The 18,535-nt window shown below is 51.5% G+C and overlaps 1 protein-coding gene across 3 annotated transcripts; it reads right to left on the reverse strand.

Annotated features, from left to right (window-relative positions):
* Positions 1–219: 219 nt before the first annotated feature.
* Positions 220–5,449, reverse strand: LOC142599664 (uncharacterized). Of its 3 annotated transcripts, none has more exons than XM_075741395.1 (9): positions 4,974–5,449; positions 4,712–4,773; positions 4,190–4,343; positions 3,720–3,976; positions 3,449–3,534; positions 3,039–3,100; positions 2,395–2,503; positions 1,484–1,995; positions 220–976 (listed from the first exon to the last, which is right to left on the reverse strand). In XM_075741395.1, the coding sequence occupies exons 1-8, from the start codon at positions 5,089–5,091 to the stop codon at positions 1,539–1,541; spliced, it is 1,305 nt and encodes a 434-aa protein (XP_075597510.1). In that variant the 5' UTR covers positions 5,092–5,449; the 3' UTR covers positions 220–976; positions 1,484–1,538. The 3 variants fall into 3 exon arrangements, with proteins under 3 accessions (XP_075597510.1, XP_075597509.1, XP_075597508.1); XM_075741394.1 differs by having other exon boundaries at positions 222–976; positions 2,982–3,100; positions 5,312–5,449; XM_075741393.1 differs by having other exon boundaries at positions 222–976; positions 2,982–3,100.
* Between the last annotated feature and the right edge of the window lie 13,086 nt (positions 5,450–18,535).

Here is an 18,535-nt window from a genome sequence, read left to right on the forward strand (position 1 = left end):
GACATTACAGACTCCCCAGCGAGAGACACAACTCAGCCCAGCACTGAGCTCCTGGTTCTGGGCAGATCTCTCCATTTTGGCACTTCAACAAGGTGTTCAAATTTCCAGCCTGGCACCCCCGGATCTCTTGCAAACCGGTGCAGAAAGATCCGGCCCTGCAAACTGATCTTTGGCTTGGTAGACCCTCATCATTCAGCCCTTCTCCCAGATGCTGGAGGGGTCCTAAGTAGAAGCTTCCTTTAAGGACGGTTGGGTTCCTGGGTTAAGTAGCATGGATTTGGGCAAGGAGAAAAATGCCAGGTAACAGCAGGGGACACGACTGCCATAGCGCTGGGACAGGAGATGGGCCTTCTATCACTGCAGGTGGCCCATGGGTTGGCCAGAGGGCGGATCTACTTGGAGGATTTCAGAAGTAGAGCCAAAAATAGAATATAAATTGGATAAACAGGGAGAAAAATAGGACGGTAAAGACATCTGGCTCTACCCCAAGTGGAAGTAGAAAGTCCAGCCCAGTGGAGCTGGGCTCAACCTTGCGCTCGTGCCTTCCTCGTTCCCTTATGGCCCTGGGTGAAAGCTCAGGTGGCCTCCACTGCTCCTGCGTGTAGGTGCCCTTCATGTTTCCCCAGCTGCGCTCGTATCCTCTCCTTTCCCCTCCAGGGACATTCAGCGCTTTGCTACATAGCTCCAAGTGCCCGCTTTCCCTCCCTTGCCCCAGAAAGCTGGTTTCTTTCCATAGCAGCCATGCAAAAGGTCCCCTGGATGGAAAAAGACCCGAGGAAGGTCCCTCAGGTGGCCTTGCTTCCAGTACCACGCTGGGCTGATCTCAGAGCCGTGGCCAACTGTAAAACCCCTCTCCCCTGTTCCAGTCAAGGACCATTGGGAACAACGGAAGAGTCAACGCTTTTTTGCAACTTCTCCTTTGTGTTTTTATTCATCTCTTTCCCGGGCTCCTCGTGTTCTGAGCACAGATGGGTTTCTGCAAAAGAAGAGAGACTCTTCTCAGACAATACTGCAGGTTTTGGGAACTCTTTGCCCACACACGGAACCCAGAGATGGCTTCAGGTCAGGACACTGAGCGGAGGGCAGCTGCTTCTCTCCCTCTGCAGCCGCTCTAGCAGCAGCGGTTTGCTCCCAGGCTGTGCCAGACCCACCCAAAAATCCTTTCTCTTCCCACCGGGGATCTAAAGCAGCAATGAGGCTGGGGAGAAACAGTCCCCTCTCCGGCCCAGAGCAGCCTTGCGGTTAGTCAGGCCTTCCAAACACGGCCAAGTAACGTGGCCTTGTGTGTTTCCTGAGGCTACAGAAGAGAGGGCAACACTGGAAAAGCAGTACCTTGCCCCTGGTGATGGAAGAGCCCACGGTGGGAACTGAGCCCCCCGTCAATCAGAACCAAGGGCTCTTGGAAGAGTCCCCACTGTCCCTCTAACTCTGCATTTCTACCAGGAAACAGCACCCAAGAATGACACAGATCCCAATCACCTACCTGTTGGCATCACCCCAGGTGGTGCTCCCTCAGCTCCGGGCACTCCAAGCCATGATCACTCCAGCCAGGGCCACTCCATCCTGGAGACCACTGGTGTGGTCTTCGGTGGTTGGCCTTGCGCAGACCTGGACCTCTCGTAGATTGGTGGCACCAAAAGGGAGGGATCAAAGCTGTATCCAGCTAAGATGGTCTTCTGTGGCTCTTGCAGCACTGACCAGAACATCTCAGGCCTTGATCTCAGTAATTCTACTGTCTCAGGTCCTGGTGGCTGTGGAACAAAGACCTTGTAGGTGGCCTCCTCAGGCAGCCTGGTCTCAGAGCTCAACGACGGTAATTTGCTTCCAAAGGGAACTTTATGTTCTCCTTGTCCCCCTCCTCTGCAGCTCCGAGATTTTGCTGCCTGCGCTCGGCTCTGCTTTGATGCTTGGCCTTCGAGCTTGGCTTTGCCCTTGGGTGTGCTGGCCGCAGGTTGCTTTTTGCCAGAGGAGTGCTCTGGGATCGGTGGCAGCTGCCTGAAAGGACACAATGGGAGGACTCTGCTTGAGGACGCCATGGGTTTGGGGCCACATCCTGCCCCCGTGAGCCATGTGCCTCTGTGCGCAGCTGCTGGCAGCTCAGCCGATGGCTGTGCTCAGCTCCAGAGAGGAAACCCCCTGAGCCAGGACCCTCGGCTGACACACGGCTGTCCCCATGCGCAGCTCAGGAGGCCACGCTGGGGCTCTCCTGAAGGGAAGGAGAGGAGCCAGCCCTGTGAAATGGGGGGGTCCCGGCAGGATCATCCCGCCCCTCTGGCACTGCCTTCACCACTGTTGGGTGGTGATGAACGGTGAGTGTTTGGGGCTGGGGAATGGCCTCTTGCTGGGTCAGAAAATGACCCTGTGCAGATGCCAGCCCTGAACCTCCATACTCACCTGAGCCAAGACTTCACCTTGTCCTCCATCTCCTTTCTTTCCTGGAGCTGTGAGGCTTCATTAGGAGTCAAGGTCGAACAGGCAAGCAAGGACAGTTTAGCACATGCCACTAGAATTGGGAAGGAGAGACCTTGTCAGAAGAGCATTGCTGGGATGCTGCTGGCCCGGGTGACACGTAGAGGTGCTCAGGCCCCTTCCCAAAACGATGGCGGGGGCCATTCTGCTCCCCTCGCAGCCACCCCAACACCGGGTCTTGCCTGGCGCCTCATTTCCAAGGTGCAATGTGGTTTTGTGACCGCGTTATCAGCACCAGATTTGGGAATGAGGAGCCAGTTGGTGCTGGGACAGGGACTCTCATTTCCCGAGGGCCTTGGATTGCCAGCCTCCCACTGCGCCCTGGGGCACATCCCACCCTGGGGTTCGGTTGTGTGGAAGCCAAGAAGTCGTCAGCAGAAAAGGCGGTGCCGAGCTGTCATGAAGCTCCGGCACTAGTCAGATCTTCTGACAATCATCACTGAAGGATTTTCCCCAATATATCACAGAAGCAGGATGGCTGTGCTGCGGAAAGGAGCCAGGAGCAGCTTTACCTTTTTTGCCCTGGTCGAGACCTGCCAAAACCTCTTCTTTCTTCTCCTTGTCCTCACCAGCAACGTTTCTCTTGCGAGGGTCCCTTGGTGGTGATTTGGGCACAACATACATTTCAAACCTGGAGACAAAGAGGTGACACCAGCATGACCCACGGCACCACCAGCCATGGCCATTTGCCACGATCGCCTGCTCACACGCAGATTTTGGCGTTGCACAAAACCCCCTTTTTTTCCCACGTTGACTACACCCCATCCCCAAGGACTATCCTGGGAAATGAAGTCAGCCTGCAAAGAGTTGCCTGAAGTCCTCCATCTTTCCCATCAGATCTGCCTCACACGAAGGACTGTGGGCAGGGGGCACATGTCGCTGCCTGGTGCCCTTGCGGCAGGACACCTGTGATCATGTGGAGCAAATGCGACCAAACCACACCTGAGCAACTAGAGGTCACATCTGCAGAGGTACTCACTCAGGAAAGATGATGAGACGGCCAGAAAATGTCAGAGAGGCCAGAGGTACCACTGGGGACACCATCATGTCCAGCAGCTGGGGGACCTGCAACGGAGGAGCACAAAGATGGCAGGACGCCCTCAGCATGGCTGCGGCACTCGATATCGGAGGAGCCTGAGGCAGTGAGGGTTGGTAGGACCGTGGCTCTCACCTGGCCTGAGTGGCTGACCAAGTTCTGGTGGGCCACCGCTGTGCAACCACCTGGGCTGTGGAGAAGCCAAAATGCTCACCTTAAAAGTAGCTTTCTCAAAGTTCTCTTTCCCAGACATCCTCTCCAAGAAGCTGAGGTAGAACTTCATTTGTACCCTTGTGCCTTCAATGAGGAGCACCCCTATGTCCCTCAGGACAAGGGCGATGTTCTTCCCCTTTCCCAGGCAGTAAGAGAGGAGGGACGCGGTGCCTTGGATACAGTTCTCCACTTTCCGCCGGGACACCGAGGCGGCTTCGGCCACCTTGGCATATTTCAGGGGCTCCAGCTCCTTATGGCCTGTAAAACCACACGAGAGGGATGGAGGTGCTCACCCAGTGCTCCTTCTGCAGGCCAACGTTTCCCAAGGGCTGCCTCTTGCAGTCACCCACAAAACCCCCCATTTTTGGACCTTCTCCGCAGAGAGGACAGTTTGCTTTAGAGAAGCGTCTCAGATCCAGGGGAGGGACGCGATGAGCACGCAACCAACCAGGGTTTAATCCTCCTGCTTACCAGGCAGGTAGTCCTTGTTGTCCCTGAGGTTGTGGACAACCACGAGGTTCCTGGCCAGCCGAAACACGGGCCTCTGGATAATCACCACCTTGTTCCCAACCTGGATGCGTGTGGGGACCACGTCAAAGGAGCCAATGGAAGGAATCTGGACCCCCTGTAAGCGGAAGAGAAGGGAAGGGCAGAAGGGTGAGGACTGGCCGGAGGAAAGAGCTAGAGGTGGTCCTGTCCAGGGATGGCGCTTCAGGCTGGATCCTGCCCAGTCCATGAGCTGGGGCAGTGGGGAGAGCTTTGGGGAGGAGACGTCGAGTCACAGAATCATAACATCATCGAATACCAGGTTGGAAGGGACCTCAAGGATCATCTGGTCCAACCTTTCTTGGCAAAAGCATGGTCTAGACAAGAGGGCCCAGCACCCTGTCCAGCTGAAGCTTAGAAGTGTCCAATGTTGGGGATGTGTGCCCTCCCTCTGGACCACCCTCTCCCCACCCCCTGGACAAGGTCACGGACAAGGAGTTGACCCACCTTCCGCAGCAGCAGCTGTTGTTGGATGTATTCGGCCACTGCGTCCCAGATGGCTGTTCGCACTAGAAAGCAAAGGAAAAATGAGGTCATGATCTCGGTGTACCACCAACCCCTGAGCGGTGGTGAGGTGGCTGATACAAAGAGTCATCACTGTCCCCAGCCCCATATGGAGACATCCCTGAGATGGCTGCAGTGCCGACTCTCACCCAGACAACACCGCAACCCTTGGTCACCACAATGTGGTGGCTGTGGATGCCTGTACCTTTGGCGCTGATGCTGGACATCATGAAGGTGTGCTCCATCCCGTCCCAGAAGTCCATTTTGATCCGCCTCATGCTGGCGGGTCGCTCCTTAGTGGCAACAGCCATGTGGGAGCTCATCCCTGTTCGTCCTATGGACACTTCTCCAGGGTGCGGGACCCACTGCCCTGCAGCCCCTTTTACACCCCTGTGCAGCCGTGTCACAGACTCAGTGTGACATCGTGGTGACACGGCCACTGCTGACTACGCTGCCCATTGTGACACGGCCACCAGCAACCTGCTACCTGCTGTGAGACGGCCACCATGCGCTGCTGATCATGGGGACATGCCACCCACTGACCTGCTGGCCCTCTGTGACGGGGCTGCCACCGCCCCTGTGCCAATGCCTGGTGATGATACAGGGCCCAGGCCATGGCTCCTTCCTCTGTGTCCGTTGTCCAGCTAACATCTGTCCGTGCTGTCTCAGGCCCGTGATTCACAGATTCACAGGTTGGTAAGGGGTTGGAAGGGACCTCTGGAGATCATCTAGTCCAATCCCCCTGCTAGAGCAGGATCACCTGGAGCAGGTTGCACAGAATCGTGTCCAGGTGGGTTTTGGATCTCTCCAGAGAAGGAGACTCCACAACCTCTCTGGGCAGCCTCTCCCAGGGCTCGGTCACCCGCAGAGGGAAGAAGTTTTTCCTCATATGCAGATGGGACATCCTGTGTCCCAGTTTGTGCCCGTTGCCCCTTGTCCTGTCACTGGGCACCACTGAGAAGAGTCTGGCCCCATCCTCTAGGCACCCACCCTTTAGATATTGATAAGCGTTGATCAGATGCCCTCTCAGTCTTCTCCAGGCTAAAGAGACCCAGCTCTCAGCCTTTCCTCATACCAGAGATGCTCCAGTCCCCTCCTCATCCTCGCAGCCCTCTGCTGGACTCTCCCCAGTAGTTCCCTGTCTGTCTGGAACTGAGGAGCCCAGACCTGGACACACAACTCCAGACGTGGCCTCACCAGGGCAGGGCAGAGCAGAGGGGGAGGAGAACCTCCCTCGACCTGCTGGCCACGTTCTTAATACACCCTAGGACACCATTGGCCTCCTTGGCCACGAGGGCACACTGCTGGTCATGGAGAGCTTGCTGTCCACCAGGACTCCCAGGTCCTTCTCTGCAGCGCTGCCTCCCAGCAGGTCAACCCCTAACCTGCACTGGTGTCTGGGGTTGTTCTTCCCTAGGTGCAGGATCCTACACTTGCCCTTGTTGAATTTCATATGGTTCCTCTTTGCCCAGTTCTCCAGCCTGTCAAGATCTCGCGGAATGGCAGCGCAGCCTTCCAGTGTGTCGGCCGCTCTTCCCAGCTTAGTATCATCAGGAATTTTGCTGAGAGTACACTCTGTCCCCTCATCCAGGTCATGGATGAATATGTTGAGTAAGACCGGACCGAGCACTGACCCTTGGGGTGCCACTAGATTCAGGCCTCCAACTAGACTCTGCGTCACTTATCACAGCCCTCTGGGGTTAGAATACAGCCCTAGAATATCTCACGTTGGAAGGGACCCGTAAAGCTCATTGAGTCCAACTCCCTGCTCCTCGCAGGACTACCTAAACCTAAACCATATGACTAAGAGCGTCATCCAGATGCTCCTTGAAGTCTGACAGGCTTGGTGCCGTGACCGCTTCCCTGGGGAGCCTGTTCCAGCGACCTCCAGCCCTCTCAGTGAAGAACCTTCTCCCAGTGTCCAATCTGAACTTGCCCTGATGCAGCTTCATTCCATTTTGTCATGTCCTGTCACTGGTCACCAGAGAGAGGAGATCAGCACCTCCCCCTCGAGCAAGTTGTAGGCTGCTATGAGGGCATCCCTCAGCCTTCTCTTCTCCAAGCTGAACAAACCAAGTGAGGCTCAAAAGGAGGCTTTGGATATGGAACAAATGAGGCTTTGGAGTGTAAATGAGGAGTTTGGATCTTAAAATGAGGCTTCGGCACCTAAAAATGAGTATTTGGACCTTTAAAATGAGGCTTTGGGCTCTAAAAATTGCAGCCTGTATCCTAAAAATCAGGCTTTGGTTCCTGAAAAGGAGGCTTTGGTAGCTGAAAATGAGGCTTGGGACCCGCTAAATAAGACTTTGACTGTAACATTCAGGCTTTGGGCCTTCAAAATCAGACTTCGGGCCTTAAAAATTATGATCTGGACCCTTAAAATGAGTCTTAGAAACTTAAAAGTGGTGCTTGGAACCTGTTGTGGGGTGCCGGCCTTATCCAGGCTTGTTGGTGCCAAATACAGGGCTGTTATGACCCAGCAGAAGGGGCCCTGGGGGAGTCCAGCTTGGGCGAGAGCAGGGATTGAGCAACTTGCTTATCTTGCGCTGATAAGCACTGGACCTGAACAGGGGCAGGAGATGAGCAATTTGTTCATCTTAACAAGATGCAGCGCCTGACGGGTCTGCTCCTTAATCAACTAAGTGACGCCTGGGGTGAGGGGGAGCCTTCACAGCTTGACGTTACTTTGGTAAAACTAAACAGACCACCGCTCCTCTGTACTGAATGCCTTTGCTCTCTGCCACTTCCCCCCCCCCGCCAGCCCTGATCAACTGCACTACAAGCCTTGTTAAGGGCCAATCGACACACAATACCTGACTTAGTCCCACCTCACCAAAAGTATAAATCTGGCATTTAGAATCCTCTTTTCTGAGGACGAGAACTCCAACTATCCGGACGGGTCGACGGGCCTGGACCTCTCTCCTCCCCAAGCAGGGACGCCTCTTTGGTAAGACTTGCGCCTCCGATTATGTCGGATGTTACCCCGGGAAAACTATCATTAACAAAAGCGCTGAACTATTAACTTGAGCTCAAAATTGTTGCAGTTAGTGCATTTATCAACGCCAATTCTGAACTTTTATATCTGTCGCTTCAATAAATTACCTATTTTTCTTTTCAACTTTGCGAAACTGTTGCAGTGAAAGTCCTTAGTGGGGCTCTGACAGGCAAACGTTGACTCTGATAAGTGGCTACACACATAACCCTTTAGACATAAACCATTGACCAAGTCTGGGACTAAGACTGGACCTAGCCGCACCTAGGCTCCTCTCTGAGAAGGAGTTTAGAAAGCAAGGGGGTCCTTTCTGAACCTCGTGACTCAACGGGAGGGCCTCCCTCAGCCACATATCAGACTTGTACCCTTTCACGCGACACCTGTAAATGAAGTTTTGGACACTAAAAATGCATCTTTGTTCTCTAAAAGGGAGACTTTTTGCAAACGAAAAGTGTGTCTTTGTATCTTTGTAATGACGCTACTCCTTATAATAGGTTTTTGGCACCTTAAAATGAGGGTTGACATCCAAATATGAAACTGTGGGCCCTAAAAAAACCTATGGGTAATAAAAGACAGGCTTGTACCCTAAAAGTGAGGATTTCATTCCTCAAAATGAGGCTTTGGACACTAAAAATGTGTCTTTGAGTTCTAGAAGAGAGGTTGGACCATAAAAATGAGGGTTTGGACACTCAAGGTGCAGCTTGGACCCAAAAATCAACTGGCTGGATCCTAAAAATGCCGCTTTGAAGCCTGAAAATGAGGCTTTGCAAACTAAAAATGCTGCTTTGGGCTCTAAGAAGGAGACTTTGCAAACCACAACTGAGTCTCTGGACCATAAAAATGAACTTTTGGGGCCTAAAAAGAGGCTTTCTGCTGTCAAAGTGATGGTTTAGACCCTAAAAATGAAAAAGTGTGTCCTAACAAAAGGCTATGCTTAATACAAGACAGGCTTGGACCCTACAAATATGGCTTTGGACTCTAAAAGTGAGACTTTGGACCTTCAAAATCAGGCCTTGGGCCCTTAAAAATAATGCTTTGTACTGTTAAAATGAGTCTTTTGACTTTAAAATGGGGGTTTGGAACCTATAATTGAGGGTTTGTACCCTAAAACTGAGGCTCGGGACCTAAAAATGAGGCTTTGGGCCCTATCAAAAGGGTTTGGACCCTAAAAAATGAGAGTTTGGACACTCAAAATGTGGCTTGTACCCTAAAAAAGCCCGGCTGCATCCTAAAAATGCCACTTTTGAGCCTGAAAGTGAGGCTTTGGACTCTAAAAAGGACACCCTGCAAACTGCCAATTTGAATCATAAAAATGAGGCTTTGGAGCCTAAAATGACACTGTGGAAAGGAAAAACAAGGCTTTGGTCACTATAAATGTAGCTTTGGACCCTAAAACAATGCTTTCTGCCCTGAAAATTAGGTTTTAGACCCAAGAAATGAAACTGTAGTCCCCCCAAAAGGCTATGGCTAATAAAAGGCAGGTTTGGACCTTGTCGTGGTTTTACCCCAGCCGGCAGCTGAGCACCACGCAGCCGCTTGTTCACTTCCCCCCCCCCCCCCCTCAGTGGGATGGGGAGGAGAATGGGAAGGAAAAAAGACAAGACCTGGTGGGTTGGTATAAGGACAGTTTACTAGGATTGCAAAGGGAGAGGGGAAGACAAGACAAAACAAAACAAAACAGTACTTAACAGAGTATACGAAACTGGTGATACAGAATGCAGTTTCTCACCCGAGGACCGTACAACTCAGACCGCACGCTCAGACCTGCCCCGAAACCGGACTGTCCCCGAGCCACGCGTCCTGAAGCTGCTGCTGCCCCTCCCCGGCTAGCCCCCTTTTATGCTGAGCATGACGTCACATGGTATGGAATACCCCCTTTGGTCAGTTGGGGTCAGCTGTCCTGTCTGTGTCCCCTCCCAACTCCTTGTGCACCCCCAGCCGTCCCGCTGGCAGGGCAGTGCGAGGAGCAGAAAAGGCCTTGGCCCCGCGTAAACACTGCTCAACAACAGGTCCATAAAACAAAAACATCTCTATATTATCAATGCTGTCTCCAGCACAAATCCAAAACATATCCCCACACTAGCTACTACGAAGAAAAATCAATCCTCTCAGCTGAAACCAGGACATTATCCACCCCTTATTCCATACTATTTACATCATGCTTAGGTCCCACACAATTCAATACATCCTCATTAACCACTACCACCTTTCTCATCCCTTAATATTAAAATGAGGATTTTAGCCCTCAAAATGAGTCTCTGAGCACTAATAAGGATGGGTGAGATGCTACAAATGATGCTTTGGACCCTGAATACGAGGGGAACCTCTTGGTTCCTCTATGGCCCCACAAAATGAAGCTTTGGTCCTGAATACAGGGCTTTGGGCACTCCGTGGAGGCTGAGAGCTGTAAAAGAGGGGTTTGGGCCCTCAAAAGGAGAGTTTGGAGCCTCAAAAGGAGAGTTTGGGCCTTAAGAAGGGAGCTTTGAGCCCTGAAAATGGGGCTCTAGAAATGAAATTGAGGGTTTAAACCCTGAAATTTGATTTCGTGTCCTAACATGAGGCTTTGGTAGCAAAAACTAAGGCTTTTCACCCCCAAAAATGGGTCTTTGGAGGCTCAAAACTAGGCTTTGGACATGGAACAAATAAGTCTTTGTTCCCTAAATGAGGAGTTTGGACCTTTGCTGTGGTTTAACCCCGCCGGCAGCTAAAACGATCACACAGCCGTTTACTCACTCCCCACCCTGCAGTGGGATGGGAGAGAACTGTAAAGAGGTAAAACTGGAAGGTTGAGATAAAGACAGTTTAATGGGACAGAAGAGGAAGAAGATGGGGGGGGGGGGGGGGAAGAACAATTGCTTAGCCAGCCAATGTTGCCACGGAGAGGTAGCCAGGGGCTGCAGGGCAGATTTGGGATGGCAGAAGAATCACCTCTGTTGTTTGTTGGGATGAGAACTATTACAATCCCTAAATGCCCAGATCTGTCTGTGCCCAGAAGGGGTAGAACTTTTAGAAGCAAGGATCTGTCTCACTGCCAAAAAGACGCCTGAAACTCCTGGGGTTCCACCTGAAGTTGTTAAAGCGCCTTCAAAATTGTGGAGCTCCTGCGGAATGGATGTGGGTGGATTGAAACCGGCACAATCGGTCTCCATAAAAACAAAGGGAGGAAAGCCCATAGCAATCAAGCAGGATCACATTCCCAGAGAAGCAGAAAAAAGTATTCAGAAACGAATCAACCAATATCTGAAAAAAGAGGTTTTACGATCATGCAATCCCCTGTATAATACCCCTTTTTACCTATAAGCAAAAACCGGTTAGACAAAGGAGGAGATCCAGAATATGAGTTTGCACAGGATCTCAGAGCAATAAATCAACACGTGGTTGTACCTCACCTGGTGGTTCCAGACCCACCAACAAAATTATTACAAAGTCCACCTTGGGCAAAATACTTAAGTGTTACCAATTTAACAGCTGCATTTATAGAATTCCTACAGCAGAAGACAGCCAGCATCTGTTTGCATTTATGTGGAAAGGCCAACAACTAACCTGGACCCTCTTGCCCCAGGGCTTCACTGGGTCTCCTATGATATTCTCCCGTTTGCTTAAAGACAACTTGACAGATATTACATTACCTGGACGTTCTACACTTGGACAACACGTAGATGATTTGTTACTCGCCAGCAAGACTGCTTGAAAGATACTGATACCCAGCATCGAAGTTGAAGAGTCAATCATGATTCTGTAGCTAAGAAGTTACAGATAGTTCTCCACAGCTCCATAGTTACGAACGTCACAGAGAATTTTGCAAATAGTTGCTAGGTACTGCTAAGGATGACTATTGTACAGTCCTACCATTATGTTAGTTAATATTCACCCAAACAATGTATCAATTAAGACGTGATTGTCAAGAGGTAGAAGAAATCGTTAGTCTGATCAACAGACCCTGAAGAACCATTTGGGAGTGCCAGAAGTATTGAGAAAGTAGGGGAAAGGGAATTTGGGCCAGGGTCTCCGCAACCACCGACCCATGAGCCCCCTACCCAAACTATACCACCTACCCAAAGATAAAGGCGGAGAAAAGAACCGAGCATGCCTTCTAGTTGGCATGCTAGGAGAAGAAATATGAAGCAATTGTTGTAAGTGGGAGTGTCCTCATTTGGAAGGTTTGTGTATAAATATGACAGAGAACGGGCATTAGGTGTGCTTGATTTGTGGGAATCCACCGAGCACCCAGGGCCGAATAAAAAGCAATTTGTCTCCTCTGTTTGTGAGAATTGGCTTATTGCACACCGGGTAACGAATCCGCTGTTCGGACAACAGTACTATTTGTCTATGGAGAACTTTAGCAGAAAAAGGTCACCGTGCATCTCTTTCTAAGCTTCAGCTGTGTCAGCAGGAAGTAACATATTTAGGATTCGTATTAAAAGGAGGACAAAGATTAGCAGACCCAGAACAGGTCCTTTGCATGAGAACAGAGGAGTAGCCAGCAGAGTCCTTACTCAACAGCTACTTCCACACCACTGCCCTGTGGCTTTTTACTCAACTCGGCTGGATCCTGTAGTTGTTTCCTGCAACACCCGCCACTGAGATCACAAGTACCCGTGGAAGCCAGTGGCATACTCCTGCCCTATCAGCTCCTCAGCCACCTGTGACATCACAAGTACCCGCGGAAGCCAGGGGCATACTCCTGCCCTATCAGCTCCTCAGCCACCTGTGACATGAGAAGCAGCTGGACAAGCCAGATGTCCTTTCATTCCCAATCAGATACTCGGACAACGGTTACCTCAAAAGCACCTTTTGATGACCTAATCAGTCATCAGTGACATCAGATGCACCTTTGCAAGCCAGGGGCCTGCTCTTGCCCTGTCACCTACTCATGTACATGTGACATCACAAACACCTGAACAGGCCAGGGGCCTACTCCTGCCCTATCTCCTACTTGGGATCATGTGACCTCACAAGAGCCTGCACAAGCCAGGGCCCACCTTCTGCCTATCACCTCCTCAGGCACACGTGACATCACAAGCACCTGCGCAAGCCAGGTTCCCCTGCCTGCCCTGTCAGGTACTAAGCAGCAGTGACACAAACACCTATACAAGCCGGGTTCTCGCCCTTTCCGCATGAGATGCACAGTCTCTAGAGACATCAAACCAGCAGCATAAGCCTGGTTCCCGTGTCTGACACATCAGCCTGTCAGCCACCCGTGACATCACAAGACCTTAACAAGCCAGGTTCCCACGCCTGCCCAGTCAGGTACTATGACATCAGAAGCACTGTCAGAAGCCAGGCTCCAATGCCTGCCCTGTCAGCTTCACAAACACCAGTGTCCTCACAAGAACTTGCACAAGACAGGTTCTTGCACCTACCCTATCAACTAGTAAGCACCCTCGACAGCTCCTGCCCTATCAGCTCCTCAGCCACCTATGACATCACAAGCACCTGCGGAAGCCAGGTACATACTCCTGTGCCCTATCAGCCACTTAGCCACCAGTGACATGAGAAGCAGCTGGACAAGCCAGATGTCCTTTCGTTCCCAGTCAGATACTTGGACAACAAAAGGACATCTGGAAGCTAGGGGCCTGCTCCTGCCATATCACCTAGTCATGTACACGTGACATGACAAACACCTGCACAGCGCACATGTGTGCTGCGCCCTGACAGCTAAAGAGCTGCCAGCGACATCACAAGCAGTTCTACAAGACAATCCTCATCCTGCCCTATCACCTCTTCGGGCACATGTGACCTCACAAGCACACGCTTCTGCTCCTGTGACATCACAAGCACCTGGTCAAGCCAGGTGCCCATGCCTGCCTTACAAGGAACTGTTCCTTAAGCAAAATCAGAAAAGTCGTGCACAATCCCAGTTCCCATGCCTGCCCCATCATTGACTGTGCCACAGACAACATCAACTTCTGCGTAAGCCTGTTTCCCATGTATGCATTATTAGGAAGTGTGCCATAACTGACAGCAGAGGCACCTGCAGAAGCCAGGATCCTGAGCCTGCCCAAACAGGACCTGTGCCATACATGACATCAGAAGCTCCTGCACAAGCCACGTTCCCGCGTCTTCCCTATCAGCTACTACGGCAGCAGTGACGTAAACACCTCCACAAGCCACATTCCCTCAACTGCCCTGTCAGGAACCGTGCAAAGAGTGACATCAGAAGCTCCTGCACAAGCCAGGTTCCTGCGCCTGACATAGGAACTACATATGCAGCTGTGAAATCAAAACAGCTGCATAAGTCAGGTTACTGTGCCTGCTGTTTATAAGCCAGTCAGTCACAGCTCATGACATCACAAGCACCTTCACCAGCCACGTTCCGGTGCTTGCCATATCACATTGTCAGCCAGCCTTGACATCACAAGCACTTCCACAAGCAATGTTCCCGCACCTGCCCAATCAGGACCTGTGCCGTACGTGACATCAGAAGCTCCTGCACGAGCCAAGTTCCTGCGTTTCCCCTATCACTTACTAAGCCAGCAGTGACAGAAACACTTGCAGAAGCCAGCTTCCCGCACCCGCCATAGGAGCTACGTAGGGCACCAGTGACGTCAAAATAGCAACGTACGCCTGGTACTCGTGCTGGCCATACCAGCTAGTCAGCCATCTGTGATGTCAGAAGCACACGCACAAGCCAGGTCACTGCGCCTCTCCCATCAGGGACTGTTCCACAAGGGACATAATCTCCTGCACAAGCCACGTTCCCATGCCTGCCTTAGCAGGAACTGTGCATGGGGTGACATCAAATGCACCTACACACTCCAGGTTCCCATGCCTGCGCTATCAGTTACTAAGCCAGCAGTGACAGAAACACCTGCAGAAGCCAGGTTCCCGCACCTGCGAATCACATAGTGAGCCACCCGTGACATCAGAAGCACCTGGAAAGCCAGGTTTCCACACCTGCCCTAGCAGCTAACAAGCCACCAGTGACATTAACCTCCTCCACAAGCCATCTTCCCGGGCCTGCCATATGAGCTGCACAGCCACCAGTGACATCAAAACAGCAGCAAAAGACAAACTCCAGACGGCTGTTCACTCTGGAAAGCAAAGGAGAACCACCTCATGTTCTGTGTCCACACATTCTAAGCCGTCTACGCCCCCCGATCCATGGTGCAGTGGCAGATGCAAAGTGTCATTGCCAGCCCCAGCCCCAGATGGAAACACCCTGGCAGGAGACGGCAGTAGCTACGGGGCACAGATCTTCCTGTAATGCACAAGAGACCCCTCGGGCAGTGACCCTGGAGGAGTCTGGGGTTGCTGCCCAGGCTCTTTCCTCCCTCCACAGCATGCCAAAAGTCTCCAGGAAAGGCTTGAGAGGAGTCCTGGCGGGGGCTGCCAGGCACAGACCTGCCTCCTACATACAACACTCCTCTGCTGGCTTCCTTGGAGGAGTCTTGGGCTGCTCCCTGGGACTTCAGTTCCCTCCACAGGAAGCCACAAGACTCCAGGAGATTCCTGGAAGGAGGCACGGGCAGCTACCGGGCATGGACCTGGCTCCATCATACACAGAACTCCTCTGGTAGCTGCCTTGGATGTGTCTGGTGCTGCCTACCGAGACTTAAGCTCTCTCTACAGCATGCCAGAAGAATCCGGGAGAGTCCTGGGAAGAGATTCAGGCAGCTACCGGCCATGGGTCTGCTTCCACCATGTACAAAAGTCCTCTGGTAGCTGCCTCGCAGGAATCTGGGGCTGCTACATGGGACTTCAGCTCCCCTTCACAGGAGGCCAGAAGTCCCCAGGAGATGCCTGGGAGGAGTCGGCCGGGGCAGCTACTGGGCCCGGAGCTGCCTGCAGCAGACACAAAACTCCGCTGGTAGCTGCCTTGGAGGAATCCGGAGGAACTCTCTTACCCAAGAGTTCTGCTCCCTCCTGAGGTGGCCAACAGACACTGCAAGTCCTGGCAGGAAGCCTGAGCCACTACAAACCACGGTCGTCCTTGCAACAGGAGATGAGAGCTTTTTGAGTAGGTACCTTTCAGGAGTCTGCGGAGAGAAAGCAGGCTGCGCCCCACCAGAAATACTTTGCAGCCACAGGGGGTGAGCGCTTCAGCCCTGAGGAGGCAAGACCAACGGAAGAACTACTGCTGAGGAGTTCCTGGGGCACAGGACGCCCAGGGGTCCGGGAGAAGCCAGGGGCTGGACGGGCCGGAGCGGCCGGGCCTCAGCCGGGGACGGGTCCCGCCCCTCAGGGCTTCCCACCTCTCTGCCGCCTCCCCAGAGCAGCGCTGGGATTGGGCACTGCACGCACAGCTCTGAGTGGCCGCGCTTCCCACGGCAGCAGCCCATTGGCTGCTGCAGTGCCGGCCGGCCGGGGAAGGTTCTGGGCTGAAGGCGGGCAGGGGGCCGTTGTCATGGCAGCCTGGCCCGGCCCAGCCCCATAGTCCTGGCTGATGCCACCGGGGACGTCAAAAGCACCTCCAGCAGCCAGGGGCCTGATCCTGCCCTCGCAGCTGCTGCTGCTGCGAAAGGCAGGGTGCTAACGGCAACCCACCTTGCTTAGAACAACAAACCACCGCAGACGAGGCCTGTGGCTTCAGACCATAGAAAATTGGCTTTGTACCCTCAGAACAAGTCGTTAGGCTTCAAAACAGGAGGATTTAGTCTCCCAAAATGAGGCTTCAGGACCTCAAAGTTTGGGCTTGGACCCTGGAAATGAGGCTTTCGGTCCTCAAAAGTAATGAGCGCTTGGGCCCTACAATGAGGCTTGCAGCCCTTCCAATTAGACTTTAGGCCGGGAAGAGTTAGACCCCAAAATGAGTATCTGGACCCTAAACATGACTATTTGCACACTCCAAATGAAGCTCAGGCCCTTAGCAATGACTCCTTTTACTCTCCAAGTGAACCTTTGGACCCTAAAACTCAGGATTTGCTTTTGAGGTGAGGGCTTGGACCCTACAAAGGAGCATTTAGGCTGTCAAAATGAGGCTTGGGACCCTTAAAATGAGTGGAGGGATCCTAACAGTGAGGCTTTGGGCCCTAAAGAAGGGCCTTGCAAACTGAAAATGTGGCTTTAAACTCTGAATGTGAGGCTTTGGACCCTAGAAATTACTATTTGGACCCGATAAATGAGGCTTAGAACCCCAAGAAGGAGGCACTGGGCCCTAAAACTGAGAGTTTGCCCCTCAAGCTTCGGGATTAGAAACCAAAATCAAGGATTTGGACAAGAACACGAGATTTTGGACTCCAAAAGAAAGATCTGGGCCATATAAATGCGGCTTTGGAGCCTCCAAATAAAGCTTTGGACCCTAAACCCCAGCCTTTGTTCCCTAAAAAGAGGGTTTAGACCCTACAGATTGGTGTTTGGCCCCTCAAACCCCAACTTTGGGCCTTAAAAATGAGGCTTTGGACCACATAAAGGAGGCTTTGGTAACTTCATATGAGAGTCTGGATCTGAAAATGAGAGTTTGGATTCTTTACATGCGGCTTTGCACCGTCACTTGTGGCTTTGTAGCCTACAGATGAGGCTTTGGACCGTGAAAGCGGGTTTTGTGTCCTGTAATAAGGATTTGGACGCTACAAATGCAGCATTGGATCCTAATCATGCGGGTTTGGGGCATAGGAATGGGAGCTTTGACTCAGAACGTTTGAGCTTCTAAACTAAAGCTCAGGCTTTGAACTCTAAATATTAGGCCTTGTACCCTAAAAGGAGGGTTAAAACACTACAAATGAGTCTTTGTATGGTGAAAATGAAGATTTGGAGCTGAAACAGATTCTTAGAGCCTTAAAAACAAGGCTTTCAGTCCTGAAAAATGTGTTTGGACCCCAAAAATGAGGCTTTGAACAAAGAAAATGAGGCGTTGAGCCCGCAAATGAGGTTTTGTTCTCTGAAGCGAGGGTTTGGATGAATAAACTGACGCTTTGGACCCTCGAATTGATGCTTTGGACTCTCTAACTAAAACTTTGAAACAAAAAAGTTTGCTTTGGGACCTAAAAGAATACTTCAGACTCTATAAATGTAGCTTTGGCCCTTAAAAAAAAGTGGGTTTGGCCCTAACAATGAGCGTTTACACCCTTAAAATGAAGCTTTGGGCCTTAAAAATCAGTCCTAAAATAAGACTTTGATCTGTAAAAGAGGGGTTTGGACCCTGCGAATGAGAATTTGGACTCTAAAAACAAAGCTTTGAGCCCTATAATGTAAGGCTTGGAAACAAAAATGAGGCTTTGGACTCTGAAATGAGCTTTTGTGTCTTCAAATGAAGTTTGGATCCTCAAACTGAGGCTTTGGAAATGAAAATGGGGACTCTGACCCTGAAAATGATGCATCAGGTCCACTTCAAAGTTTGTGGACCCAAAATGAAGATTTGCACGCTAACAATGAGGCTTTGGACTTTATAAATGAGAGTTCTGGCCATCAAACTTCAGGTGTGGAAAACAAAAATACGGCTTTAGGCCTTAATAATGAGGATTTGGACATAAAAACCATGCGGCTTTGGACCCTGAAAATGAGGCTTTGGGCTCTAAAAATTACAGGCAGTATCCTAAAAATGAGGGAAATGGGGCTTTAGGAGCTAAATTGAGTGTTTGGATGGGAAGATGAGACTTTGAACCCTAAAGCGAGGTTTTGGACCTTCAAAATCGGACTTGGGTCATTGAAAATGATGCTCTGGGCCCTTCAGATGAGTCTTTGGACCTTAAAACTGTGGCTTGGAACTTCAAAGTGAGCCTTTGGACCCTACAAACGAGGCTCTGGAGCCAAAAAAAGGGCTTTGGACCCTGAAATGAGGCTTTGGAAGCAAAACCTAAGACTTTGGAAAGGAAAATGCGGCTTTACACTCTAAA

Source organism: Balearica regulorum, unplaced genomic scaffold (assembly GCF_011004875.1).
Source record: "Balearica regulorum gibbericeps isolate bBalReg1 unplaced genomic scaffold, bBalReg1.pri S36, whole genome shotgun sequence".
Classification (NCBI taxonomy): domain Eukaryota; kingdom Metazoa; phylum Chordata; class Aves; order Gruiformes; family Gruidae; genus Balearica; species Balearica regulorum.

What these genes read in the sequence shown, in the direction of transcription:
- LOC142599664 (XM_075741393.1), bottom strand. Translation starts at nt 5,091, where the DNA reads ATGAGCTCCCACATGGCTGTTGCCACTAAGGAGCGACCCGCCAGCATG. An exon ending in TTGAGAAAGCTACTTTTAAG is followed by an intron (nt 3,535 to 3,719) that starts GTGAGCATTTTG and finishes CCTCCGTTGCAG; the next exon opens with GTCCCCCAGCTGCTGGACAT. An exon ending in CGTCTCATCATCTTTCCTGA is followed by an intron (nt 3,101 to 3,448) that starts GTGAGTACCTCT and finishes CTTTGTCTCCAG; the next exon opens with GTTTGAAATGTATGTTGTGC.